Here is a 27,025-nt window from a genome sequence, read left to right as displayed (position 1 = left end):
CATCATTATCTCAGTATTTAATTCAGGAATGTTGACATTAGCAAACTGGTTTCTGAAATTGCACATAGTGCGAACATCATTTTTTTTTTACCCCCAAATATCTTGCTTTTAAGACACCCTCATTGTACGGATCCAGAAAAGCGCAGTGAATTAAGGGCAAAGCCAGTTTAGGGTCTCCAGGAAATGTCTCATTTTACAAGGGGCTACCAAGTTGTCAGCAGCACTAGGTAAGCCTTTCTGAGTGGCAAGAAGCTTCGGAACTCAACCCCACACTATCTAGGTTGGCAGCTGGTGCTCAGCAGTTTGGAGACCCTCTTACAACAGATTTTGAGCTTACTTATATGGCAGGCCATTCATGAAAAACACTAATTACAGACACTCCATAGACCGCACATTTTGATGGGCCATATAACATTCATTTAAACAAGTGCACAATGAACAAAGTACGATCTCTATCCCTGAACACAGATAAAGTATTTCAACATTTTCACAGAATTACATTCCTTCAAATTGAAAATATACATAAAGATCTACTAAGTAATGCTTTATGGTGTTAACATTTCATAACTGAAGCATAGATCCTGATTTCTGAGAGAAAACAGATAAGCAAATTAGTAGTTAACCAGCAAGATGCCTATACATGCTCAGGAAGCAAAGCAAGCTGGGCTGCTACAGAATGCAGCAAATGTTGTATAGTTTTGTGTTAAAAGGTAACCTTGGATAAGAAATCTGATTAGTCAGTGGTGGCTGGGAAAACGTGCTGGGAAACGCTAATGAAGAAGGAGGAAAGAATAATTAATTAGCTACACTGTTCTCGTGGCTGGCAGATGTAGAGCAATTTACACACGGCCATCTGCCAAGTTAGCAGAAAGGAAAAGGGTAAAGTTTGCTGAGGAAGTGGAGGAAGAAAGGTAAACGTAAAAAGAGCAACAACAAAACTAACCAGGCGTTGGATCACCAAATGTTTTGTAATCTGGTGTGGTGGCCAAGATTTCTAAAAGAATTAAAAGAAAGATCGGTGAAATAAAAAAAGTAATGAACTTAGCAACTGAAATAGTTCAATTGAAGCCAGCTGTGTATGCTACAATAATAAAACTTCAGAACATTAGCGTGTTGTGCTTCCATTTAGAAACCACTAACAATAATCAGGATTTTCAGATCTACAGACTATGATGAAAAGCTTGGCTTTTTTGGAAACTATATGTATTATCTGCTTGACATGTTAGCCCTGCATGAAATTATATAATGCAACTCGGTAAATCAAGGTCTGAGTACTTCATGGAACCTCAAATCATTGGTTTGTACCTTCACATCCTAAAGTCCCTCTATATTAAAACAAATTGATTCGAGAAATCTTACTTACCATGACAATCTCCAAGATGTGCTGTGTTGCCAGACTCTACATCTTGTTCAAACACAGTGCTGGTGATAAAGAGGGAACAAAACACTCCTGAGACACTTAAAATACAACCATGTTTAGTCTAGAAAAGAAATTTCTTCAACAGTAAAAAGAGGGGCCTGGTTTAATGGAATTCATTCTCATCAGAAATTAGGGTGTTAGCACGAAAACAAATACTTACTTTACACCCAGTTTCACAATTCCACACGATTTATTATCCAACCAGGCACAGTATGGATCCCGTGAACCAATGCAGGCTCTAAGGGTGAAATGGAAAGCAATGACTGGCATCTTTTGAGGGTATAGTTAAGTTTTTAGGTAAGCACTTGAGCAGAATGGGCCAGTTCTTTAGGGGTGATTCTGCGATCTGGTGCTCATGGGGGTAACAACTTGGGAAATCATGGACATGGGAGTGCCAGATCAGGGAATCACCCTTATGTAAGAACCCAAGAATTTATAGGAATAAGGAACATCCATACTTTTTTGAAACATACATCCCATCTTCTCACCATTTCCTTCAATCCCACCTCTCATTAGAAATGCATTTACCATTTCTAGGTAATTTATTCTACACTCTGTTACCATTTACATACAAACTAGGAGCAGGAGTAGGCCACTCGGCCCCTCGAGCCTGCTCCGCCATTCAACAAGATCATGGCTGATCTGATTGTAACCTCAACTCTACATTCCTGCCTACCCCTGAACATTTTAACCCCTTTGCTCATCAAGAATCTATCTACTTCTGCCTTAAAAATATTCAAAGACTCTTCTTCCACCGCCTTTTGAGGAAGAGTTCCAAAACTCATGACCCTCAAAAGAATTTCTCCTCATCTCTGTCTTAAATGGGCCCCTTATTTTTAAACAGTGACCCAAGTTCTGCATCCTCCCACAAGAGGAAACATCCTTTCTACATCCACCCTGTCAAGACCCCTCAGGATCTTCAATATTTCAATCAAGTCACCTCTTACTCTTCTAAACTCCAGCGGATACAACCTTTCCTCTTAAGACAACCCACCCATTCCAGTTGTTAGTTTAGTAAACATTCTCTGAATTGCTTCCAACACATCTGCACCCTTCCTTAGATAAGGAGACCAATACTGTCTGTACACTGTACTCCAGATGTGGTCTCACCAATGCCCTATATAACTGAAGCACAACCTCTCTACTTTTGTATTCAATTCCCCTCGCAATAAACGATAACATTCTATTAGCTTTCCTAATTACGTGTTGTACCTGCATAATAACCTTTTGCGATTCATGCACTAGGACACCCAGATCCCTCTGCATCTCAGAACTCAGCAATCTCTCACCATTTAGATCATCTGCTTCTTTATTCTTCCTGCCAAAATGGACAATTTCACACTTTCCCACATTATACTCCATTTGCCAGATCTTTGCACACTCACTTAAACTATTTCTATCCCTTTGTAGCCACCTTATGTCCTCTTCACAACTTACTTTCCTTACTATCTTTGGGTCATCAGCAAATTTAGCAACCATACCTTCGGTCCCTTCATCCAAGTCATTTATATAAATTGTAAAAAGTTGAGGCCCCAGTTGGATGATAAAACTCTGCTTGGCTTTCCTGATTTTTTTCTTCCTATCAAATTTTTAACTTGTGTGTTCTGGCATTTGAACCCTCCACCACAGTGAACTATTGTCAACAAAAAAAAATTAGAAAACAGAGCAGGAGTTGGCCATACAGCCCCTTGAGCCTGCTCCACCATTCACAAGATCATAGTTGATCTTCGATCTCAACTTCTATTTACCACCCAATCCCCATATTCCTTGATTCCCTTAGTACTCGAAAATCTATCAATCTCAATCTTGAATATACTTAACGATAGGGTATCCACAGCCCTGTGGGGTAAAGAATTCCAAGGAAAGCCCTCTCAGAATCTTCTATGTTTCAATGAGATCACCTCTCATTCTTCTAAAATGCAATGACTATAGGCCTATTCTACTTAAATCAATTAGCTATGCTTGTATATAGTTTAAAGGAAAATCTCCAAACAGGAGCATATAATACAACAGGAACAGCGAAATATATAGTTTACTCCACAAGTAAATATATTTTAAATGAGTTACTATTCAAAAATTGAGTATTTAATTTTTATAGCATTTGTAATTATTTTTCTTCTGAATGCCTTAATTAACCCATTGGTAGGTCTATTTTTGTGTGGTTTATTATAATCATGAAGGGCACATTAATCCTTTCTATTGCTACAATAATTCATTATATCCAGTGACTTATCCTTAATGCCGCCCCATCCCGTGGCTGGCAGTCGTCCTGAAAATCTCAAGCTGGAGATAAAATATTAAATTGACATTTAAATCAGTTGGACATACTAAACTCCGGAGAGAGTTCTGCAGTCAATACTGATATTTTAGTTCCAATACTTGATTATATTTTTGCATTTTTAAAGACGTTCCACTTTACCATCAGTTACAGCATTGAAAAAAGATTTCATACAGCAGCATATAGAATGGTTACTGAAAAATGTCACAAAAGAGTCATGAAGAGAGGAGCAAATGTTCTCGTTCCTAAATCCTCTCTTGTAATGTTGCACTCTTCTTTGTGTTTTTTGTGTAGCTTCAGGTTGCACTGACTCCATTTGCTCCCATTTTTGTTTGCCTGTTGATTTGAAAAAAAAAAGAGCTCCCTGTGTGCCTCAGTCACAAATTCATGGGTCACTGCTGTTGCTTTTACTTTAGATCTGCCATATCCCTATCTCCTCCATCCAAATATTCCCATCACATTTCCTGAAGCCTTTGATTCAAACTGAAATAGAAGGGAGAATGTTAACCAAAAAAACAAAGGGTGTGGGAATTTCAAGTCTTAAAAATCAGATTTCCAACCCGCCCAACTTCCGTCTTCAACCGAGGCCGGAAGGTGGGTGTGTAAGCAACCTGTTCCAAGGAGGTGGGTGGCACTTTAAATATGATAATGTGCCTTCAAGTCTCATTATTATTGAGATTTTCAACCAACTGTGGTCGATCAGGTTTCCCAGGCTGAGGCCACTGATTCCCTTCCCAACCTCTGACCCCGATTGACCTCAAAACTCCAGAGTATTTGTGAGTGGGGGTGGTGGAATTCCTGACTTCCACTTTCCCCTTGGGTCTCAATCAAGTGCAAGTCTCGACAGTGTCTATAGGCTACTTAACATGGTGGGAGGACAATCCCGTTATACATTTCAAAATTAAGAATGTTGGGAGATTCTGTTCCCCATGTTATTTGAACCCTTCACCGCAGTGAACAATTTGCCTGAATCAACTTTCTCAGTCCCCTTCATAATACTTTTCCATGTACATGCGCCACCTGGTTTAACTTTGTGGAAAATAGTAATATGCATGCTAAATAATTGGCAGCATTTCATGATATTATTAGATTCTGGGCAATTGCCATTCTGACTTTGTCCTCAATCCGCACTAAAAGGTAACTATTATAAAGCTAAGAAACACTAACTTTTTGCACGTGCCATAATGTTCACAGTGACTGAGCGGAACACGGATGACGCAGCTGGAGAAGGCCACGAACAAGGCATGATGGTCTTTGTCAATCTGTAATCCCAGGACTTTTCGGTCATCTTCATTAGCAGCATTACACCTGTTTGAAACAAAACAACCAGGACAAAAAAGACTCATTCAGGTACACTTTCTTAAAGAATGATGATTTGATTGATTTAAGTGTAGACTGAATATTTTAAATGAACAGAAAATGACTTGATTTCATATTACTACCTGATTTCTTGAAATATCCCCTCAATTCCCAAAGATTTAAAAATTTTGCAAAATTTTCTGAATAATCAGATGTATTTCTCATGAGCAGTGTCTGCATTATTGGTATGCTTCTGCACCTTTAGCAACTAAAGAATGCACAATTCAAAAAAAAATAGATTAATGGAGAATAGAGTGAAGGAAATTACTGTTAGTACCAAGAATTCTGAAAACTGACTAACCATCTATTGCCCTGCAGGAGGTATTCTCTTTAGAATATTTATTTGCAGCAATATTTCAGCCCTCATCAACCAGGTACCTGATGCCCAAGGTTATGGATCTTTAAGGTAGCAATGCAATGAGGAAGCCCAGCAATTGCAGTTTACTGTGGCCTGGAATGCCATTATAGAGATGCCTGAGCGTGGTCAAATCACTACCAAATGGATACACAACTGGCACTGACTTATCACAGTTCAAGTGCTACTGTACTGGTATTGCAAGCAATTCACAGTTTTCTTCATGCATCTGCTTCTTGGTGCATCATTGGACAGGATCCTTGCTGCAAGATCCCATAAGTGAAAGAGTTAATTCTGTAATATTGGGGAGCATTTCTTCAGGTACTTTGCCCGCACTATTCTCCTTGTAACTGCTTTAATTCCTTGTACACGCTTTACGTACTTTAAGGGGTTAAAAACATCCATTTCCTCCAGTAGTATGCTGTCATTGAGAGAATTAGGATTGGTTTTTGTTAACACTTTAAGCACCATGCCAGCTTCTGAACCAATAAAGGTAACCGTGTAGTTCTGGCGTGGACCTGCAGCGTTATCGATGGCAATCGCTGTCAGACGGTACCTAGAAAATAAAAGACATTGTTAAAGGAGTTCCATGTGAGCAACTCAGCAAGGAAATTAATACATGCAATTGGTTGGTTCAGGATGTCCTACCTGACCCTTGTCTTGGTGAACCAGGGCTCCTCTATGAGTGAGGGAACAGCAGAATCCATCAGTGGGTGGGATTTGATGAAGGACAGTGTTTCATCAGGAAAATCAATAGAGATTTTGTAAGATTCTGCTGGACCATGTCCTGCACAGCAGCCAGGTCTTTTAAACAAAAAACAACACTTTAGGAGAATAAATGATGGTTCAGAACTTTATAAGAGTACATCATGTAATAAGGGACATTTTAAAATTATATTAAGTTTATTCAACAACAAAGACAGAACTGCATTTATATAGCGCCTTTCATGACCTCAGGCTGTCCCAAAGCACTTTACAGCCACTGAAGTACTTTTGAAGTGTAGTCACTTTTGTAATGTAGGAAACACAGCAGCCAACTTGCACACAGCAAGCTCCTACAAACAGTAATGTGATAATGAGCAGATAATCTGTTTTTATGATTTTGATTGAGGGATATATATTGGCCAGGACATAGGGGAGAACTCCCCTGCTCTTCTTCAAAATAATGCCATGGGATCCTTTATGTCCATGTGAGAGGGCAGATGGGGCCTCTGTTTAATGTCTCATCCAAAAGATGGCACTGCCAACAGTGTAGCACTCCCTCAGAACTGCACCGAACTGTCAGTTTCTTAATTTTTGTGTTGAAGTCCGAGAGTGGGACTTGAACACACAACCTTCTGACTCAAAGGTGAGTCAACTGAGCCAATGTGTCAAATCTCTGATCTGTTATTAACATGGTCAATGGTAATAATATTAATGTACCTTGGCTTTGGTACCCTATCTTCTGGCACAGCAGTCCAAACAGAGTCTGGGGTTTTTTGTTCTTTAAACCTTCCTTTGAATGATTTTTCAATGTCTTCCATATTGAAGGCACACACTGCTGATCCAGGGATGCTGTACAAGAGAGAATTTTTTTTTTCCATAAATAAGGATATCCCCTGCAAATTACATCCAAGCAATTCCATTCAAAAGAACCAAGAGCTGAATTTTAGCTCTCAAAAATGAGTGGGTTGTGGCTGCGCCAGATCCGAAGCCCACCACCACCCCCCCCTCCCCCCCCCGCCCACCTCTGGGTTAAATGGAGGCGGGTCAAGGGGCGGGGCTGCTTAACAGGCATGTTGGCAATTTATTGTAATGAGGCTGGCCGCCTCCGATTTAACCTACTTTGCAGGTTTTGCAGTGAATGGCCAGGTTTCCCGAGCAGTTGGGAGGAAGGTAAGGACAGTTTTGGGGAAAAGATGCCTTTACAGCACTGCCTGTGGGCTCGGGGGAGCAGGAGTGCTTTCCCTGCCAGCCCCATGGATCGGATCTACCTGCTCTTGCAGCCTGCTCTGGACTCCTGCCACTTGACTGGAAGGCAAGTCCAAAACTCCGTGCCCCCACCAACATATCCTGCCTTTTAATATCCAGGCCAAAGAAACAATTACTTGATGCTAGGTTACCCAATTCTCACCTGTTAAGCTGAGTTGTAAACACTCCAATAATAGTAGGGTACCCATTGATTTCTATAATATCGGTGATAGACTGTAATACATCAAAGTAGAAGAATGAATCCCCAGGAACTGAGCAGTTTAAACGAGCTTTTAGAAATGATGTCCAGTGTTTTTCCAGCACCCGCTGGGATCCTCCCATGTCATTCTTACAAATTCTTGCTACACGTGAATAAACAGCCTAGAAAGAAACACACGAGACGCTAAGCAACACTCATTTTTGCCGAACCACAATATTAAAGAATTGATTTTATCTCATTACTATTTATTTAATCTTTACTTTTAATAAATTACTGCAGACACCATTGGTAAATAATGCTTTCTTCAGTGATTGGAATTTTTTTCCTGGCCCTCCAAATAAGCACCGTACTCCCAGGCCTGCAATTCCATATTGAAAAACATATGGCCAATGGGTTGTAACCACTTTAATTAACCATGAGTAAAATGTTTAATAATTTACTGTTGCAAATCTATGTGGGATTGCAAGTAACATGAAGAGCATTAGTGCAACTAAAATATTTATTAGTAGGAGCCTTTAAAGAGAAGAATAATTTTTAGAAATCTTCCTACAAAATTGATCGTAGTAAGTGGAAATCTAGGATTTACAGACAAAAGGACAAATGGACAGGAACAGGCTATGCAAGAGCTCCTCATATCAAATGCAATTAGAAGATAAATCCCCTAAACATTGACTCTAATTTTTTCAAAAGGAAATACCTGACAATTTATAACCTCCCAATCTTTCGAAATGTGTAATCCAGATTAGTCATCATAATTATTCATAAACAAGCCTGCCATATGCTTACTGAACATGTTGATATGAATTCAGCTATTTGCTTCTTTAAGCAACATTCATTAATATTTCTAATGCTGATTTGTGACTGTGAATTGACACTTCGAGAAGAGCTACTTGCCTTTCCAAGATTGTTGTGTTCAACAGCTATTTCTCTGAAGAAGAAATACACGTAGTTTCCATATTCAACAGCATGTAGGAAGTGAGGCTCTGTTAAAAATATTAAATGTATATTTAGGCTTCTGACATTTTCAGCTACACACACTATTTCTATTTTGTCAGGCACTCGGAATTGGAAACACTACTAACAAGATTGCCTTATGTCTAGGAACAAAAGTTTACATTATATGTGTAGTCACCTTGAAGTCTGACTCAACTGGGTGCACAATTTTAGCATTACCTTTGATCCATTTTGAATCATATTTAATTGTCCTCAAAGCTGATCCATCCCCCATACTGCGGTAGATGACTGCATCGCTGGCTAGGAAATCTGCAACTGTTGCTGAGTACAATTTATTGTCTAGAATATTAAACAGGCAAAAAGGAAGTTATTACTTTTGACTTGCTATAGCGTGACTTTCCATACTGTACAAAGTTCTCCTGTGGTTAGATTATAACTTTAGTTCTTGGATACTGTATACATGGATGTATTACTTCTATAAATGTATATAGACTGCTATTCTGAGTAGTTTCACATTGAAATGAATTACGAGCAATAATGTTTGTGACATAAACTTGGCATGCAACGAGCTGTTGTATCTTTCTAAACTTGTATTGACACTATAAACATCATCAATCATTTAGATTCATTGCTAATGAACATCTTACCAGCAAAAAGGGCAACATTGGTTTGCTTGGCATCAAATGGGCATCGTGCCAACCCACTGACTTCTTCGCCATAATAATCTAAAGTATCCAACTGCATAAAATGAAGATAAATTATACCTTTGTGTCAGCATTGTTCTGTACAACAGCTGTGAAGCAATAACATTTTATATGGCTATAATAGTTACTATTGATGTATTCAAGTGTTCTGCTCCTCTGACATTACCATTATCTTTTCCAAACTTGTAATATTGCAAAAAAAATTAATTATTGTTTCTTGAAGTGATTTATTCACATTTTTAAAATTAAGTTCATTTTTCATGCCATTCTGATCAGAACAATCTTTCAGATAATGGATCTAAATGTGAAAGTTATAGCTCATCCTTCCAGAAATTACATTTTCATATAGTTTGCAATGATGAAATAAAAGCTTTAAGTCTTTTCTGGACTTTAGTTTTACACGTGCAGTTTACTGGTTGACCTTGGTCTCCATGTTACTCTGTTTGAAACACAGAGGTACATTCAGAGCCAATGAGCTTATCAATGTCTCATGCAATAGCAATTAGAAACATTTTGCGGACTATGTTTCTACTGAAACTGTTATTAACTTAGTCTGCAAAGTGCCAAATTGTTGATGGATTGCTGGAAATTCAGAAGACATGTTGGGCTGATTTGGACAAATTAAAGGGATCAATTCTATTGAATGGATTTATTTGAATTGGCAAAAAGATTCATCATTACTTACCCGATAATACCTGCATACAGGGTTAAAAGCATTTGTGCCACAGACAAAAACAGTGTTGTCAGTTTTGGGGACAAAGACTTTGATAAAATTGTGGCATTCATCCTAATGGAAAAATAAATCCAAAAGTGCATTAGATAGATACTGCATCTCTGATTTAATCAGTTTATAATAAATGAAGTAGTTTGTCTCAGTCAAAATACAGCATCGTTCAGATAAATGAATGTCTAGGTATAGTATATCAATGCATTATTCCCATTCATTCCAATATTTATCAATACGTCATTCCAATATCAATGCATCTATCTCATGCTCGCCAATATTTATATTAATCAATAGTTTTGTCATTCACTTCAGTTAATGCACAATGTATGCTGCACTCCATTATAATGGTGATCCTGATCTATGCACAGTGTCTGTGGTAGATCAGCTGGTTATTAGAGTATAATTATATCGACAGGCAATAATTCACAATACTTACTTTGTGTTTTCCCTTCATGGCGCAGTTACTTCTGTCTTGCTGTCTGGATTTCCAGGTTAGTTTCTATCACAATGTAGAGTGTGTAGTTACATTTATTGTTGAGATTGTACACACTGATCCAACAAAAATATAATGGTTGCAACATTTTCTAACAGTGTTTTATAAATGGATTTAATTTTCAATATATCATAGCTGGTTAATTTGCAACATACAAGCATGAGGTACAGCACGCAGTAAGCTTGTCAGTTTTACAATTGTACCATCACTGCATGGCTGTTAGGATGCTGAAACGTTTCAGTCGAACCCACATTGTGAGTTATCAGTATTCAATTCTGTCTCCCAAAACCGATCTACACTATTATTTGTGATGCTTTCCTTTGGCACACAAGAGTAAGCAGCTCCGAACTTGCAATCAACTTAACTTGAGAGCTCTAACATTTTGCAAATTCAGCACAAAGTACTGGACAGTCTGCCACATACTAACGTCCTCAAGTGACCAAAACTGGCTCGTTCAATTGAATACTCATGTCAGAACTGCTGAGCCTGGTTGGCTCTGTTATCATTTCCTAAGTGTACAGTGAAAGACAAACAACAGGGCATAGATAAGGGGAGGAGAAAAAAAAGGAAAGTGCACAACAACTGAAAAACAACTTGCATTTATATAGTGGTTTTAATATAGAAAAGAAAATAACAGAAGTGACAGGAAAAAAACGAGTACCAAGCCAAAGGAGGACATATTAGAATGGGTGCCTAAAATCTTGGTGATTTCTAAGGAGGAGAGGGAGGTGAAGAGGGCTTTAGGGAGGGAATGCCAGAGGGTTAAGCCTCGACAACTGAAGGCATGACCCCTAATGGTAGGATGAAGGGGGAGGGGCAGCACAAGAGGCTAGATTTTCAGTTAGGGTGGAGCACTGGGGGAGGGGGTGGTTTAAGAGAAATTGCAGTAGGTCAAAGAGGAACAGGACTTGGTGCAGGATTGGATACAGAAAACATGGTTTTGGGTGAGGTAAAAGTTACAAAGGATGGGAGGCTGGCCACGAGAGCATTGTGACAGTCATCTCTGGAGGTGACAAACAGCGGATGAGCTGAGACAGGGCAGAGGCAGTCTTTGTGACAGAGAGGATACGGTTAAACTGCATCGATGGCAAGGATGCAGAGTTTGTGGAGAGGCCGCAGACAACGGCTTTGGCCTTCCCAATATTCAACTGCAGGAAATTGTGGCTCATCCAAGGTGGGATGGTAGAGAAGCAATCTGACAAAACACGGGAAGTGGGGAGGTTGAGCGGGGAGGAAAGATAGAGCTGGGCGTCATCAGCATAGTAAGCTAACCCTATATGTTTGCGGATGGTGTTTCCAACAGGGCAGCATGCAGATGAGCAAGACGACATATCAATAAAGGATTTTAAAAGGAGAGGTGATCAGGGCGGAACAAGGTGGGGGTGCTTAGAGGAGAAGATGCCAGAGGAGTAGGGGCAGAAACTGAGGTGTGATTGGCAATAAGGGCCACTATTGTGGCATAAAGCAGAAAAGTGACTGTACAGATTACAAAGAAGTTGTCCAGAGCAAAGTATATAATGTGGATGCAGTGGGGGTTGTGAAAGAGGAAAAAAAAATAGGAGGGGGACAATAATAAAAAAATTGACTTACTTTGCTAGAAATGATTTCTCCCCTTGGAGGATTATTTAAATTAATAGTATAGACTTGGTCCCTAAAACAAAATAAAATTTAAGCATGTAAATATGTTTGCTATATTACAGTTCAAAAGCTGAAGTAATTGTTCAAGCTTTTGAAATTCATTTTTGATGAGAATTCTTGCTAGAGGATTTAAGTTTAATGTTTAAATTTGTGATTTGATACGAATAGTTAAAGAATAGAAAAACCTAGATTAGCTAAGTTACCTGCCAGCAATATATAGTAGGTCTTCGATTTTCAGCATCAGCTGATAGTCCAATCTATGTAAAGACTCGTTTCCTAAAAGCCGTCCTCTGAATACTGGATATTGTCTTGAATCTGCAAAAACAGAATTTGGGTATATTGCCGCACAAGATTACATAACTGAGAAATCCATGCAGGACATTAACTGGTGGTGTGCATCTTGTACAAATCTTTTGTAAGGATAAAACATTAAATCGTACTTTGATTATAAGTGAACAAAACAAAGCTGGCATGTTAGTGTTAGACATCAGGCATGGCAACACTAACATTTGGTTTCTAATTGATGATTGTCATACAACCAAATATTGTCGCCAGTACTGATAAGTATTGGTTCAGAGTTCACTCCCGCTCAGTGACTCAGGCTTTCCAGTTTTACTTAATAATCTTCATTTACAGGGCTCCTCTGATCCTAATGCAAACAGAAGAGATGGTGGCTTAGTGGTAATGTCGCTGAACTAGCAATCCAGAGGCCCAGACTAAAGCCATAGGACATGGTTTCAAATCCCACCAAGGCAGGCAGATGGCAGTTTATTAATTCATTAATTAATAAAAATCTGGAATTGAGAGCTAGTTGCCATCGATTGTTGTAAAAACCCATCTGGTTCACTAATGTACTTCAGGGAAGGAAATCTGCCATACTTTGCTGGTCAGGCCTACAATGTGATTCCAGACCCACAAAAATGTGATTGATTCTTAACTGCCCTCAGAAATGGCCGAGCAAGCCATTCAGTTGTCAAGGGCAATTAGGGATGGGCAACAAAAACTGGCCATGCCTGTGACTCCCACATCCCATGAAAGAATAAATAAAAAGAATGGGGAATGCGGAGGTGATCTCCAGTGTGGTCAGGTTCACTTCAGCGCATCTGCTCTTCAGAAAGGTTTTCTCTGTTTACCAATCTCAGAGATTGATACTGTATTACTTTGGCCAGAAGAAAAAAAAATTACCCTGTATTTGTCAAACTAATTTAAATAAACATGAAAGAAAGAATTGCTTTTGTCTAAAATGGTTAAATTGAAGTACTGATCAGAGTAGCACACTTGCCCGTTTTTGCAAATTTAGACATAATTTTTGGCAAGAGATAAGGAGATGTTATCTGGGATGGTAATTGACTACCTTCTGTTTCTAAAGTTATTTTTGCTTTCAGACTAGGTCCCTAAAAGGGCAGCATATGCTCTTAGGAACTCTAACAAACATCCCCTTATCTATGCACATAACTGGGATTCTTTTTGCAAATACTAGTAGGGAGAAACAGTGAGCTGAATTTTACAGAGCCCCCAATGTCAGGGGTCATAGCGGGTAGGCTGGAAAATGCCTCCAGTAGAGGCCTGCCATGGGCCTCAATGCTGGGAAGGCCCGACCCGATATTACCAGCGGCAGCGAAGCCTCATGGCGGCCTCCCCACCACTCAGCGACGTCAGCCAAATTTAAATATGTTAATTAATTTAAATAAAGGAATAAATTACGCAAATATGGTGCCAGTGGCCAGACAAGACGGAATACTGGGGGCGGGGAGCAGGTAAGCTTCTTTGTGCAGGAGTTGGGGGAGTGGGGTCAAAATATTATCATTGTTGTAGGGGATGGTGGGAAGGGTTCGAGTGTAAAGTTTATGTACATTGATTGGGTGGGGGGGGGGGGGGAAGGTCAGGTGGTCATGGGAAGTGTTTTGGTGGGGGGCAGGAGGAAAAGAGGGCAAGTGATTAATTTTATGGCTTTTGCGTGGGGTGGGAGAGGGGCAATTTAAATGGAGTTACATTTTTATTTATTGAAATTACCTTTAAATATTTAAATTGAATGGGCCCAGAGCCCTTTAAAAATGGCATCCGCCCCTGCGCAAAGGCGGCTGATGCCATTGCTGGGGACGGACTGCCTGCCCCCTCCACATCATTGGAATGGGCGATCCGCCCCGGCTATAGCCTTAGGCTGTGCGTGGCACTGGCAAGACGACATTTTTTGCTCAGTCCGTGATGTACTGAGAAGTTGTTGATGGGACTTCCTCTTGAGCTGTTCCAGTCCTTGTTGTTATGGTACTCTCACAATTGTGTTAGGCAGGGAATTCCAGGATTTTGACCCAGTGACAAAGTAATGGCAATATCTCTAAGTTAGGATGGCACGTGACTTGGAAGGGAACTTAGAGGTGATGGTGTTCAAGATATTGCTGGCCTCCACGGCGGTAGATGTCATGGGGCTACAAGGTGATGTCTGAGTAAGCTTGGCGGCTTACTGCAATGCATCCTACAGCTACCATACACCCGTGCTGGAGGGGTTGCTAACGGAGTTCAGTAGCAGGGGCACCAATAAAGCAGACGGTTTCTCCTGGATGGTGTTGTGCTTGATCATTGTTGCGGCTGTAGCCAGCCAGACAAGATGCAACTGTTCCAGCACACTCGTGACTCGAGCCTTGTAGATGCCACAGAGGCTTTAAAGGGTCAGGAAGTGAGCCGCTCATCACAGAGCACCCGGCTTCAGTCTGCTTTTGTAGCCATGATCTTGAGATGGTTGGTTCAGTCGGATAATGTTTTAAGACACATTTTGGATTTGAAATTGATTGACAAGCGCCATCTCAGTAAAGCTGATCACCATGCAACTTCTTTGTTGCGTGAGCTTGGCTCTCATCTTTGAGTCAAAAACTTCTGATTTCAAGGCCCACAATGGATTTGAGCAGGTAATCTTGGCTGACACCAGTGCAATACCGAAGAAGTGCTACATTGTTGGAAGTGCCATCTTTCAACTGACGTTCAAATAGTGCAGCTGGGGACTCAGTTTAAGAGTAGAAGTTCCCCAACTTTAAGGAGGAACATTGTCCAGGACATCTGCAACAGCAAAGATTACGCTATCATATATTTCCTGTTCATGGGACCTTGCTGGCTGTACAATGCTATGATTGGCACTTTTAATGTTTATTCATTGAGGGGAACTAAGGCTATGTGTTCCTGTTCATCTGCAGTGAAACCCCATTAACTGAGCTTAAGAGGTCTGAACGATGCTGGGCAGTGACACATGTCTTTGTTTCACTCACTGAGCAGATATTGAAAATGCTGCAGTGACAATTGCAGCAGAAATTAATTATTTCTTAATATAGAATGAATATTCATAATTCTATTTTTAAGACAATGATCTGAATTTTTAAAGACAACATTCATAGATTATGATTTTATATATGTCATTTCATGATTTTTTTATATAACAGATTGAATTTCAGGTATTTTACCCTGTTTTTTTTCCAATTTGCCCTGTAGTTATTTTATTGCCTAGAGCAGCTGGCCTTTTTTTTTTGTTTTGTTTCATGATTGAATGGCTTACCGCGTCAGTATGTGACCCTGGTACTGATTTTTCTAAACTTATGCTTGCGTGTGCACAGGAGAAACGGTGACATTCCGAGAGGCAATTCACTTACGGTGGAATTCTATAGTGTTAATGGGTTCATCATCTTCAGGGAAGCTGACGGCTACAGTTGGGCAAGCCACCAATAGGACGAAGAGCACCACAATGAAGGAATAATCTATGGAGAGCTTCATGCTGGGCACAGGGACTTTCTTTGCAAAATGAAAGTTACCTGCAAAAGGAAAGCAGAAAAACAAAGCATTTTGTAAACAGTTAAATCACAATAAAGCGTAATAACATCAGCACTATGTCCATCAGGGTTGTAACTCTCTTCACTCCCTTCTGGAATTCACTGAAAACAAGCATTTTATCACATTCTTCTTGAGCACCTCCTGTCCACACTGTCGCTTGTAGTTTTAAATCTAATATAATGTATAGAAACTGTAAAATGAAATTTTATGAAGAAGCCAAGTGATATAATGTAATAATGAAATCCAAAATGTATCTTTTATAGCTAATGAGTTCCCCAACCCCCCCCTCCCCATGGCCAACATTTACCCCTCAAGCAACATGACTAAGATTATCTCATGGCAGATGTGGAACCTTGCTGCATGCTAAATGGCTGCCATGTTTTTCCATGTTACAGTGACTGCACTTCTAAAGTAGTTCATTAGCTTTGAAGGGCTTTGGGACATGCTGAGGTTGTAAAAGCTGCTGGATAAATGGAAGTAGTTTTTGTTTTTAGCGTGTCAATAGCTGTTTGCCACTTGAATTTGTCTTGAACCAAAATAAACAGCCTTGATATAAGGGCATTACTGACTAATAAGTTTGTCTTTCATTAACTCACTGAAGGCAAGACTAAGCAAAGTTCAAAACTTTGAGCATGTTTTGACAAAATGATTATGAAAATGATGAGACAGAAAATCATTTTGTTGATAAATATTTTTAATTACTGAATGCCAAAAAGGTTGAAGGATCTACGTTTAATAAATGTTCAGTACAAAAATTCCACAAGCATGAACTTCATCCATGTTCTGCAGAATGATCCTTAATCAGCTCATGTCAGAGGCAAACCTTAAAGAGCAAATAATTGTTTTCTCTGCCCTGCTTCAAGTTTATTGTTCCCAGAAATAAACCTATGGCACATCTGGAGTTAACCGCTGAAAATTTGTACAATCATTACTTCCAGATTTGCCACAGATTAGGAATTTGTGTCCATTTGAGGTGGTTTAGCCGTACAGCAAATCCCTTGTAGATTCAACATTATGTAAACATGTACATGCAAAGTAACAGAGTTTATTGCACATAAAAGTGGCATGACATTGTCATCGAGCAACTGCAGTGGCAAATAGCTGATGAGCGTGTTTGGGCTAGTAGTTCATATTGAGTTTAATTCTATCAAAGGGGGGATATCAGATTCAACAGAAACAGAAGTAGAAATATACAGAATGACTCATTTTCCCTGCACTGTAATAGAGATCAAGTTGCTTTTCACAACTGGTGGTATTGAATTCAGCAATTCTTGATGGAACAATGCTGTGAGCACAGCTATATCCTTTTACGTCACAATTTTCTCCATTCTTTTTTGGAGGACACTGGCATATGCTGGGCTCTGGTTTCACCGATGCTGGTAGCCCTCTGGCACCTTGCTCAAGAGGCTGTTCTTCCTCGTTGGAAAGTTTTTCAACATTGGGGCGTGGGTGGGTTGGGCATCACAGCTTAACCAAATTATGTCCACACGTGCAGCGTCCAGCTGTGGAGAATGGATAGAAACGGGAACATGGGCTGGATTCTCTGCTCCTGAGCCTGAAGTTGCTGAGACCAACTATAAAAGCTGCCTCCACTATCCCAGCGAGCAGCACACAAAGAGAGCATGGATCATCTTATTCTGAATTGCTGAGCCCTGCAGCATACAGTGTGTTTACTGATTGGGTCACTATGGCAGTTATTCTGCTTCCACTGACAACCATAGTGGCAAATATCATTGGCCAATGGATTCCTAATTAAGATGGTCACAATGAATGCAAGGAAACTGAGCAATAATTAAGTAAATTAATTTGAACATAACTCCAATAATATTAAAAAAAATAAGCTTACATATTGTTTTGTTTGGAAAATACTACAGCAATCTGTAAAATTACAATGCTATTAAATTTCCTCATTTAATTTTCATTATCAATTGTCCAAATCTTTTAGCAGAATATTTCACTATTTGCCACTAATTTCCTTTAGCCAATAATTAGAACTACATACAGATTGTGAAGCTATATGTTTAAAACAAAGCTACTTAACACTTTAATTCTACAGCTGAACACGATGATAATGCAGTGTGCTCCTTCTGTTACTGCGAAGACTAACTTGTTATCGGAAAAGAGATAGTCTAAATTGAGTAGCAGCTGTTGGGTGTAGACAATTTCAAAATGTAACATTTACTAATTTATGTTCCCTTGAACTTTGAATTCATTATACAAATTCTGCTATCGTTTGCCCGAGTAAAGGCCTTTAGCTATTGCTAATGAGACTTTGTGCATCATAAGGTTGAATTAAATAAGTGAAAGAAAAATAACCAGGTTTTGATATCACCTTTCAGAAGATCACCCAAGCTTGTAAAAGGCCAATTTACCATTTTTGATCAAAGTCAAAACAACATTTGTACCCATTAGCAACATGTTGAAAACACAAGTGTTAAAAATAATTTTTTAAAAACTGGCCTCTGGATTTGTTCCTATTCTGGATCATGAAAATAAAAAAGGGTAATGATCAGTACCATAGCAGAGGAAGCGTCTCGGTCTGGTATATTGCTGATAAAGAGCTTGAAAGCCTGGTAATGCTAATTGATGCAAACACTCAGAGGTAATTAGAACTGCTTTTCTTAACCTTCATAACTTTCAAGGTTACAGTTACTTTATTTTTGAGTGGTTCTGGTCATCAGTTTATACATGCAGTAAAGAATCACCAAAATGGAGAATAATTACATTATTTCTCCTTGGGGAGAGAGAGACACACACAAACACACATACAAACACACCTTAATGAATCAAATTACCCATAGCTCTTGCACAATATTGAGATCAAAAATATACATCATGAACATATGGGTTTTATACATGGCTCTTAGAAAATTTCAAGACTGAAATATAATTATATTGGTGGCACCTTTTAAAATTTGTAGTGATTACAATGACATGCATTGAATATTGAGTAATGTCAACCTATGTACAGAATAACAAACCTGGCTAATTAGTGTTCCAGCTGCTTCCCTCTGTCAGGCTTTTTGATGTACTGTACTATTTAATTTTTAAACTTGCAGTTTATGATTACGGAATTAAGATGCAAGAACATCTAGGTGAATATTCAAGCTGTAGGGGCCATCTCAAGTCAACTGTTTTATGGATCAGTTTGCAGGTGCTAACCCCAAGTGTCCAATTCTCCCAAGGTTTAAAAAAGGCCAACTTAAACACAAGCTTCATTTCAGTCATGCTAAACTACCAGAATAGTGATAAAAGGATGTTAGGTTTTGCCTTAAGACTAAGCAGTTTGCTAATGCTCTTGTGCTTTGGTGACTGCTGTCTTTTTTTAAAAAAAGGTTTGGACAGCCATGAATGTAAATGAAAAAGGTGATGGTTCAAGCTTGCTTGGTTTATACTGAAAGTATCTTAGCTGCAGTACAGCAGGAATTATGTAGTGGAGGAGCCCCATTAGTCTTTGTACTGGCATGTGTTAAACTGCAGATCCAAAACTAATCGGTGACCTTAGTTCTGTACCCTTGATCTATAACTCTGGCTCTGTTTTATGGGGTGACTCATAACACAAAACTGGGTCAGGCAAATAAATGAAGCTGGTTGAACTAGTCTGGGTTGTTTGACCTAAGTCCCTTGGAGTCAGATTCAGGGTCTTTAGTGTAATTGTTTCCCTGCTTAAAATATTTGAACTAGTCAATTTTTTTTCAAGATATACCACTGAAAATAGGTAATCCCCCCCCCCGAAAAAACTCATTTGGGAAGACTTTAGGCTGTAGCATTTTAGACTAATTTATTACATGTTGTAAAAGTATGGGCAACAAGAAAAGTAAAACTTTCTGCTTCTGGTTATTGTAGATTTATTGATAAACAATGATGTTTAAAAACAAAATTTGAATATGATAAATTCTCAACCAGTTGGTTATTTCCCCATTGCTTCTACAGTGAGTTTCAAAGTTCTGTGGCCCTATCATTTTAATAATTTTGTTTCCAGATTATCCACTAAACCAATGAGTTCCTGACTTTGAAGATTAACAGTGATAGTGCTTCATCTGTGGCTTGATTGCCAACGTCAGAAACTGCAGCCTTTACATTGATTACACACATTAGGGAGTTGTTTTCAGGACAGGAAGCATTTCCGTGGTTTTATAGTCAACTTTGGCACATAAACCTTTTGTCCAGTGTGTACTTGTTGAAAATCTGTGCAGATATGCACGTTTATTGTTAACCTATGTCTAAAACATTTTAATGGTAATTTTCAATCATATCTAGAAAATGGAATCCAATTTAATTTTTTTCCAGCAGCAGTATTATAAAATTATGCAGTCATGAGGCTTTAAATAAGGGCTCCAAACTATAACACAATTCAAGTGAATCAATTGATCTGTCTACACATCTTGCATATAGCGTACATAATCAGGAATTGTTAACCGTGCTGATATGCTGGAGTATCTCAAGGAATAGACAGAAGTAACACTACCAGTTAAGAACAAAAGTAACACTACCACAAACAATTTTTCTGGGAATGGTTTCAATGGTCTTTTCGATTGAACTGAGTATGTCTCTGTGTAAATAATATTCTTATATATGTGTTATAATGTACAAAGTTAATTCTGGATAGAAAAAAATACTAAAAACTTATAACGTCAGTCAATTGGCACAGTGGCGCAGTGGTTAGCACCACAGCCTCACAGCTCCAGCGACCCGGGTTCAATTCTGGGTACTGCCTGTGTGGAGTTTGCAAGTTCTCCCTGTGTCTGCGTGGGTTTCCTCCGGGTGCTCCGGTTTCCTCCCACAAGCCAAAGACTTGCTGGTTGATAGGTTAATTGGCCATTATAAATTGCCCCTAGTATAGGTAGGTGGTAGGGAAATATAGGGACAGGTGGGGATGTGGTAGGAATATGGAATTAGTGTAGGATTAGTATCAATGGGTGGTTGATGGTGGGCCGAAGGGCCTGTTTCAGTGCTGTATCTCTGTAACTGTAACTGTAATTAGAAATGGCTTCAAGCCTGGATATAGAAACATAGAAAAATCGGAGTAGGCCATTCGGCCCTTCAAGCCTGCTCCACCATTCAATACGATCATGGCTGATCATCCAAACTCAGTAACCTGCTCCCGCTTTCTCCCTGTATCCCTTGATCCCATTAGTCCTAAGAACTATATCTAACTCTTTCTTGAATATATTTAATGATTTGGCCTCAACTGCTTTGCTTGGTAGAGCATTCCACAGGTTCACCACTCTCTGGGTGAAGAAATCCCTCTTCATCTCAGTCCTAAATGGCTTACCCCTGGTCCTGGAGTCCCCCGCCATCGGGAACATCCTTCCTGCATCTAGTCTGTCCAGTCCTGTTAGAATTTTGTAGCTTTCTATGAGATCCCCTCTCATTCTTCTAAACTCTAGTGAATACAAGCCTAATCGACCCAATCTCTCGTCATACGTCAGTCCTGCCATCCCAGGAATCAGTCTAGTGAACCTTTGCTGCACTCACTCCATAGCAAGAACATCCTTCCTCAGATAAGGGGACCAAAACTGCACACAATACTCCAGATGTGGTCTCACCAAGGCCTTGTATAATTGCAGCAAGACATTCTTGCTCCTGTACTCAAATCCTCTCACTATGAAGGCCAACATACCATTTGCCTTAACTGCCTGTTGCACCCGCATGCTTACTTTCAGCGACTGGTGCACAAGGACACCCAGGTCTCGCTGCACCTCCCCTTTCCCAATCTATCGCTGTTCAGATAATATCTGCCTTTCTGTTTTTGCCACCAAAGTGGATAACCTCACATTTATCCCACTCGCTCAACCTGTCCAAATCACACTGGAGCTTCTCTGCATCCTCCTGACAGCTCCCACTCCCACCCAGCTTTATGTCGTCTGCAAACTTGGATATATTACATTGAATTCCCTCATCTATATCATTAATATATATTGTGAATAGCTGGGGTCCTAGCACTGATCCCTGCCGTACCCCACTAGTCACTGCCTGCCACTCGGGAAAATACCCGTTTATTCCTACTCTTTGTTTCCCGTCTGCTAACCAGTTCTCTATCCATGTCAGAACCTTACCCCCAATCCCATGTGCTTTAATTTTGCACGCTAATTGAAAACCTTCTGAAAGTCCAAATACACCGCATCCACTGGTTCTCCCTTATCTATTCTACTAGTTACATCCTCAAAAAATACCAGTAGATTTGTCCAGCATGATTTCCCTTTCGTAAATCCAAGTTGACTTTGTCCGATCCCGTCATTGTTTTCCATGATAGCCTTATTGCTATAGTACTGGACTGGCAACCCCCAGTAATATCACCATGGAAAATTGTGAATTACATTCAATGAATCTGGTCATTTCTGGACTGGCATAAGAAAAATAAGCATGAAAGTTGCCAAATTGTCACAAAAACCCAGCTCGATCACCAATATCCTTCAGGGAAGGGAACCTGCCACATCTCCCTGGTCTGATGCATATGTGACGCCAGTTCCTCGCTACCTGGTTGATTTTTAATGCCCTCGAGGCAAATAGAGATGGATAATATCTTGCCAGAGTCACCCACATTCCAAGAGCAAGAAGAAATTAATTTGGGACTGAAAAAGGATTTTAAAAAATCACCTAACTTACCCATAAAGTCAGCTATTCCATATTGGAAAAGGTTTCAAGGAATTCCCCCTCCCCCCACATTCGATTCCTCTCTCCTGGGCCTGGGACTTGAGTTCTGTTGTGCTTCCAGTTTGATTTATGTATCTCTGGCTTGCCAAATAGAATGCTTCAGCGCCACTCTGTTGTAGGGTTTAAGGGTAAACATGATATCCTCTTCATGGCCAACCTTAATGTTAATCATTAACAAAACTCTCGGTACTTTAAAGAAACATTCCAATTTTCAGATTGGACAAAAGATTTTTCTTCTAGATACATCTGATTGGAAATCAAACTCATAACAAAAAAAAAGTGTTGTCATAGTTTGCTGTGTCCCCATCATTATTAATGAAATGAGCCCTCATTTCTCTTAAGATTCAGTAACTTTAATATTAAAATTCTGAACCCAGTTCCGTGGCTGACCTTTGCTCCCCAGTCCCTCCCATTGTGCTGTGTTTCCTGACACTACCTCTGCAAATGTGCGTGACTCCCTAGCAACCCCCTGCTGCTGTACTTCACTCCCTGGCTTTCCTCCACTTGGCTCCGCTCCCTTAACCATACCGTACTCTACTGCCTCACCCAGAATGGGACCAAAAACACTCCAAATTATCCCGTGAGCAATGCAGTGGAAAGGGGGCATCATTTTATATTTGTTAGCAGTTCACTTTGCATAGCTTTTTACTAGTTAAAAACTAGTCATATGGCTCAAAAGTTTTAAAATGTGGTTACACATCTAATCACATGAAATTTGATGACTGTGCACTCATTTACAGTATTAAATCAATAACTCCTAGCTTTGTATAAAAAAAATTAAAGTTCTACAGCAGTCACCCTTAGCCACCTTTGTCAACATCTGGTGAATTTTCAACCTGAAATTGGAAGATGCCAGAATTAGCCAGTGATTGTTCACACTGACAAAACTGGTCTGCAGCTGTGACCATTGAACTGAATTACTGCAAGGCAAGGCCAACCAGACAAAAGGCACTTCATGTTCTGGATGTTAACCTTAGTTACTATAGCCGGGCAATGCAGCTAGTGGTGTGGAAGAAACAAATAGCTGTAGCCAGCTGTGCTGTTCACTGTCAGATGATCTTTGTGTAGCTCAAAATGATTCTGGAGTCAGTAGCCTGTTGTGGCCAAAGACAGGATGACGGATGATCTACACACAGTGTCCGAATGCACAGAATGGTGGAAGTTCACTTTTTGTCTATTAAAATGCTAATCTTCATTAGTTAACACAAAAAAAAGTAAAGAAATAAAGTTGAAAAAAACCCCACTGGAAATGTAATGGGTACCATTCAGATAAAAATTTTATTTTATTTTCTCAAATATTGAATTTGTGTGTAAATAAGAAAATTTGCTGACTGAAGTTAAATCATTTCAGTGAAGTTGCTTGAAGCATTTAGACCAAGTGGTTTTTCTTATGTTAACAAGTCTCTGGTCCATTCATCCTGAACTACTGGCAACTGAATGTAGTACACACTGTCATAGAAGGGAGTGTTAACAGGTCAGCAGCACAGAAAATAATCAACTTTAACTAAAACCTCCATTATATAGGCTGTTGATTTTTAATAAATATTTAATTATGCTTTCTCCATCCAGAATATGCCAAAACCGTGCAAAAATGCTATTAAATTATCTCTGCACTTGGGGAAAAAAATGTCGAGTTCATTGTTGTTTCGTAACTGAAAACTGTCATACAAAATTGAGATTGTGGCTTAGATCTCATTTAATCTAAATTATTTTGAAATACAACGTTTGGCAACTGCCAAATTAATGCAGCGTGGGAGTGAATCTCAATTTATCTTCCTTATATTCAATATATATCACTTTCTTTTTTGCAATAATTTATTTAAAAGCTGAAGATGCAAAAATCATTGGGCTTCAAATTCACAAGGATGGATGAGATGAAGAGCAGATAAGGAGACTTTTTATTTTACACAGCGATGCGTGATCTGGAATGCATGGCCGGAAAGGGCGATAGAAGCAAATTCAACAGTAACGTTGAAAAAAGTATTAGATGAATGCTTGAAGGGAAAAAAAAACATCCACAGGGCTATAGGATTAATTGTAAAGCTCTACTGAAGAACCAACACAGGCATGATGGGCCAAATGACCTCCTGCGCTGCATCAGTCTATGATTCAATATCATTGTCTTTTTAACGTGCTGATCTACCAGTTAACTTACAATGGTCTTAAGACTGTCTAGACATTGTTTGACTTCCAAAATATAAAATGACTCCTTGTGCAAGTAATTTATCTCGATATCCTTTGCCCTGGCTAAGGAGCCAAACAATGCTTCTAATAATAAATGTCAGCAACTGTTGATAAATGATGAAATGACAATCAAATAGAACAACCATCAGTTTCACTGACCTTCCGAAGAAGTGTTATATTAATACCAGAATTCAATAACTGTATTAATAAAGTAAACAAAGAAAACTCAAGTGCTCTTACCCAAGTAGACTTTACAGCTTATCTAAGTTTTAATGGCTTTTACCTGTAATAGAATTATGATCTAAAGGGGGAAAAATACATACAACTGGCTAGATTTTCCATAGGGCAGGTGGTGAAGGCTTACTGCTGCCATTTCAGGTTGCTTGCCACAACAGATGTATTCCATTGCTGGCACCAGCCTGTATTACAATATTAACACTTTTGAACAAATTATACACAACTGGTCAGAATTAGAGAGAGCGATGATTAAAATTTCTAGTTCAGGACTTGAGTCCAGGGCAGTTCAAATCAGGGTACTTGTTTTTCTCAACTGCCAACTATTCCTCCCCTCTTCTCCAAATCTTGCTTCAACACCCAGCTGGAGCCAAGTCATCGCAGAGGAGAGCTAAAGGTTCGACTTCAGCCACTCCCAGATGAAAACAAGTACAGCACTCCAGCAAACCCAAATGGGCAGAGCTATTTGTTCCCTCCTTTACAAAGATATAACAATGAGGAAAGATTAGAGAAGATTAAGTTCTATAGTCAGAGCAAAAAGGTAAACTGTAACCTGAACATGGTAAATGAGGCATGAATATGTATTGCTAAGGTGAGGCCAATTTATTACTCAAGCACAAATCAAGGACCAGAAAAGGGCATCTGTCCCAACAGACTTGCCTTTCTGGTATTCCCAACCAACTGCACTTGGAACCAATCTCAAATCTTTAATTCTGGTAGATTGTTCCAATGTTTATTATGCTTTGACTACAGAAATTTGTCCTATGACCTGTTTCAAATTTACTTTTCACAAATTTAAACTGCTGGCCTCAACATTATTCCATATATTTACACTACAGAATTGTTAACGCACATTAGATACCCCAGCAATCAGACTGCATTCCAACTTTGAGCCCTTCCCCAAGGATGAAAGAATTATGGGCTTACACAGCAATTTAAAGTGATTTTCTGTTCCAAAAGGTGTGGCCTATGTGTGAATTAGCGTGACGTCAAGTGTTTTTGTTCCGGCTGATTGATGAAATATCCAAGATGAATTTTAAAAGCAATTTTTTTGCATTGCACTTCCTAAGTAGTTGATTACTGACTGGCAGAGTCAGCGGAAGTGCTGGGGACTGATCATCTGCCTAGTTTCTCTCCTAATGAGATGGTTTGTGGGACAGGACTAACTGAAAAAGGGAGAGAGAAAAAATAAAGAATGGAAATTATCAGAGAATCATTGAAAAAGCTTAATCTAATATGGGCATTAATGAAAATACTATATAGCTGGCTATATTAGTAGCATTAAAGGGATGTTTAGTTTAGTTTAGAGATACAGCACTGAAACAGGCCCTTCGGCCCACCGAGTCTGTGCCGACCATCAACCACCCATTTATACTAATCCTACACTAATTCCATATTCCTACCACATCCCCACCTGTCCCTATATTTCCCTACCACCTACCTATACTAGGGGCAATTGCTAATGGCCAATTTACCTATCAACCTGCAAGTCTTTGGCATGTGGGAGGAAACCCACGCAGACACAGGGAGAACTTGCAAACTCCACACAGGCAGTACCCGGAATTGAACCCAGGTCGCTGGAGCTGTGAGGCTGCGGTGCTAACCATTGCGCCACTGTGCGTAATTTTAGTGGTTTTGATAAACCCTGCAGGTTTCATTTTACCATTTAGCCAACACTTTCTAGCCTAGTCAGACTCATTTTTGAGAAGATTCTAAACCTGTGTACATATACACAAATTTACAGTTTGTAAACAGATGACATTTTACCAAAGTGAAACTACTGCAACTAATTTTAAATTGCACGTCCGTTGATTATTAGTAAATAAAAATTTTCAGCACTTGAATTTGCAGAGTATACTTCAACAGACTCTTCTTTCCAGCAAGTACCCTAGGAAGAATGCCTCTAAAGAGTATGATGTTGCTAAGAATGTGCAGTCACTCATGGTGTTAACTTAGTTATATACAGAACTTAATTGAGTGGATCAGACGTATATGGCTGAAAAAAATGGCTGGCTTTGATGTCCTGATAGAGAATCATC

General features: G+C 39.4%; 1 protein-coding gene across 16 annotated transcripts in view; it reads right to left on the bottom strand.

Annotated features, from left to right (window-relative positions):
- sema6d (semaphorin 6D) overlaps window positions 1-27,025 on the bottom strand; it is a 259,908-nt gene that overhangs the window by 11,045 nt on the left and 221,838 nt on the right. For 13 of the 16 annotated variants that reach the window (XM_068018004.1, XM_068018001.1, XM_068018015.1 and 10 more), the window contains 16 exons: window positions 15,734-15,892; window positions 12,302-12,413; window positions 12,051-12,111; window positions 10,404-10,466; window positions 9,926-10,027; window positions 9,184-9,274; window positions 8,756-8,875; window positions 8,477-8,565; window positions 7,526-7,743; window positions 6,835-6,966; window positions 6,061-6,216; window positions 5,795-5,968; window positions 4,866-5,006; window positions 1,581-1,658; window positions 1,364-1,422; window positions 944-994 (listed from right to left, as the gene is read on the bottom strand). In XM_068018004.1, coding sequence (XP_067874105.1) covers window positions 944-994; window positions 1,364-1,422; window positions 1,581-1,658; window positions 4,866-5,006; window positions 5,795-5,968; window positions 6,061-6,216; window positions 6,835-6,966; window positions 7,526-7,743; window positions 8,477-8,565; window positions 8,756-8,875; window positions 9,184-9,274; window positions 9,926-10,027; window positions 10,404-10,466; window positions 12,051-12,111; window positions 12,302-12,413; window positions 15,734-15,892 — 1,806 coding nt within the window. Of the gene's footprint in view, window positions 1-943; window positions 995-1,363; window positions 1,423-1,580; window positions 1,659-4,865; window positions 5,007-5,794; window positions 5,969-6,060; window positions 6,217-6,834; window positions 6,967-7,525; window positions 7,744-8,476; window positions 8,566-8,755; window positions 8,876-9,183; window positions 9,275-9,925; window positions 10,028-10,403; window positions 10,467-12,050; window positions 12,112-12,301; window positions 12,414-15,733; window positions 15,893-22,520; window positions 22,622-27,025 lie in introns of those variants that run through there. The other 3 variants (XM_068018006.1, XM_068018014.1, XM_068018009.1) reach the window with 2 other exon arrangements.

The sequence above is a fragment of the Heterodontus francisci genome, chromosome 38 (genome assembly GCF_036365525.1).
Source record: "Heterodontus francisci isolate sHetFra1 chromosome 38, sHetFra1.hap1, whole genome shotgun sequence".
Classification (NCBI taxonomy): domain Eukaryota; kingdom Metazoa; phylum Chordata; class Chondrichthyes; order Heterodontiformes; family Heterodontidae; genus Heterodontus; species Heterodontus francisci.
Note: the sequence above shows the minus strand (reverse complement) of the source record. Positions and strands in the feature narration are given on the sequence as shown.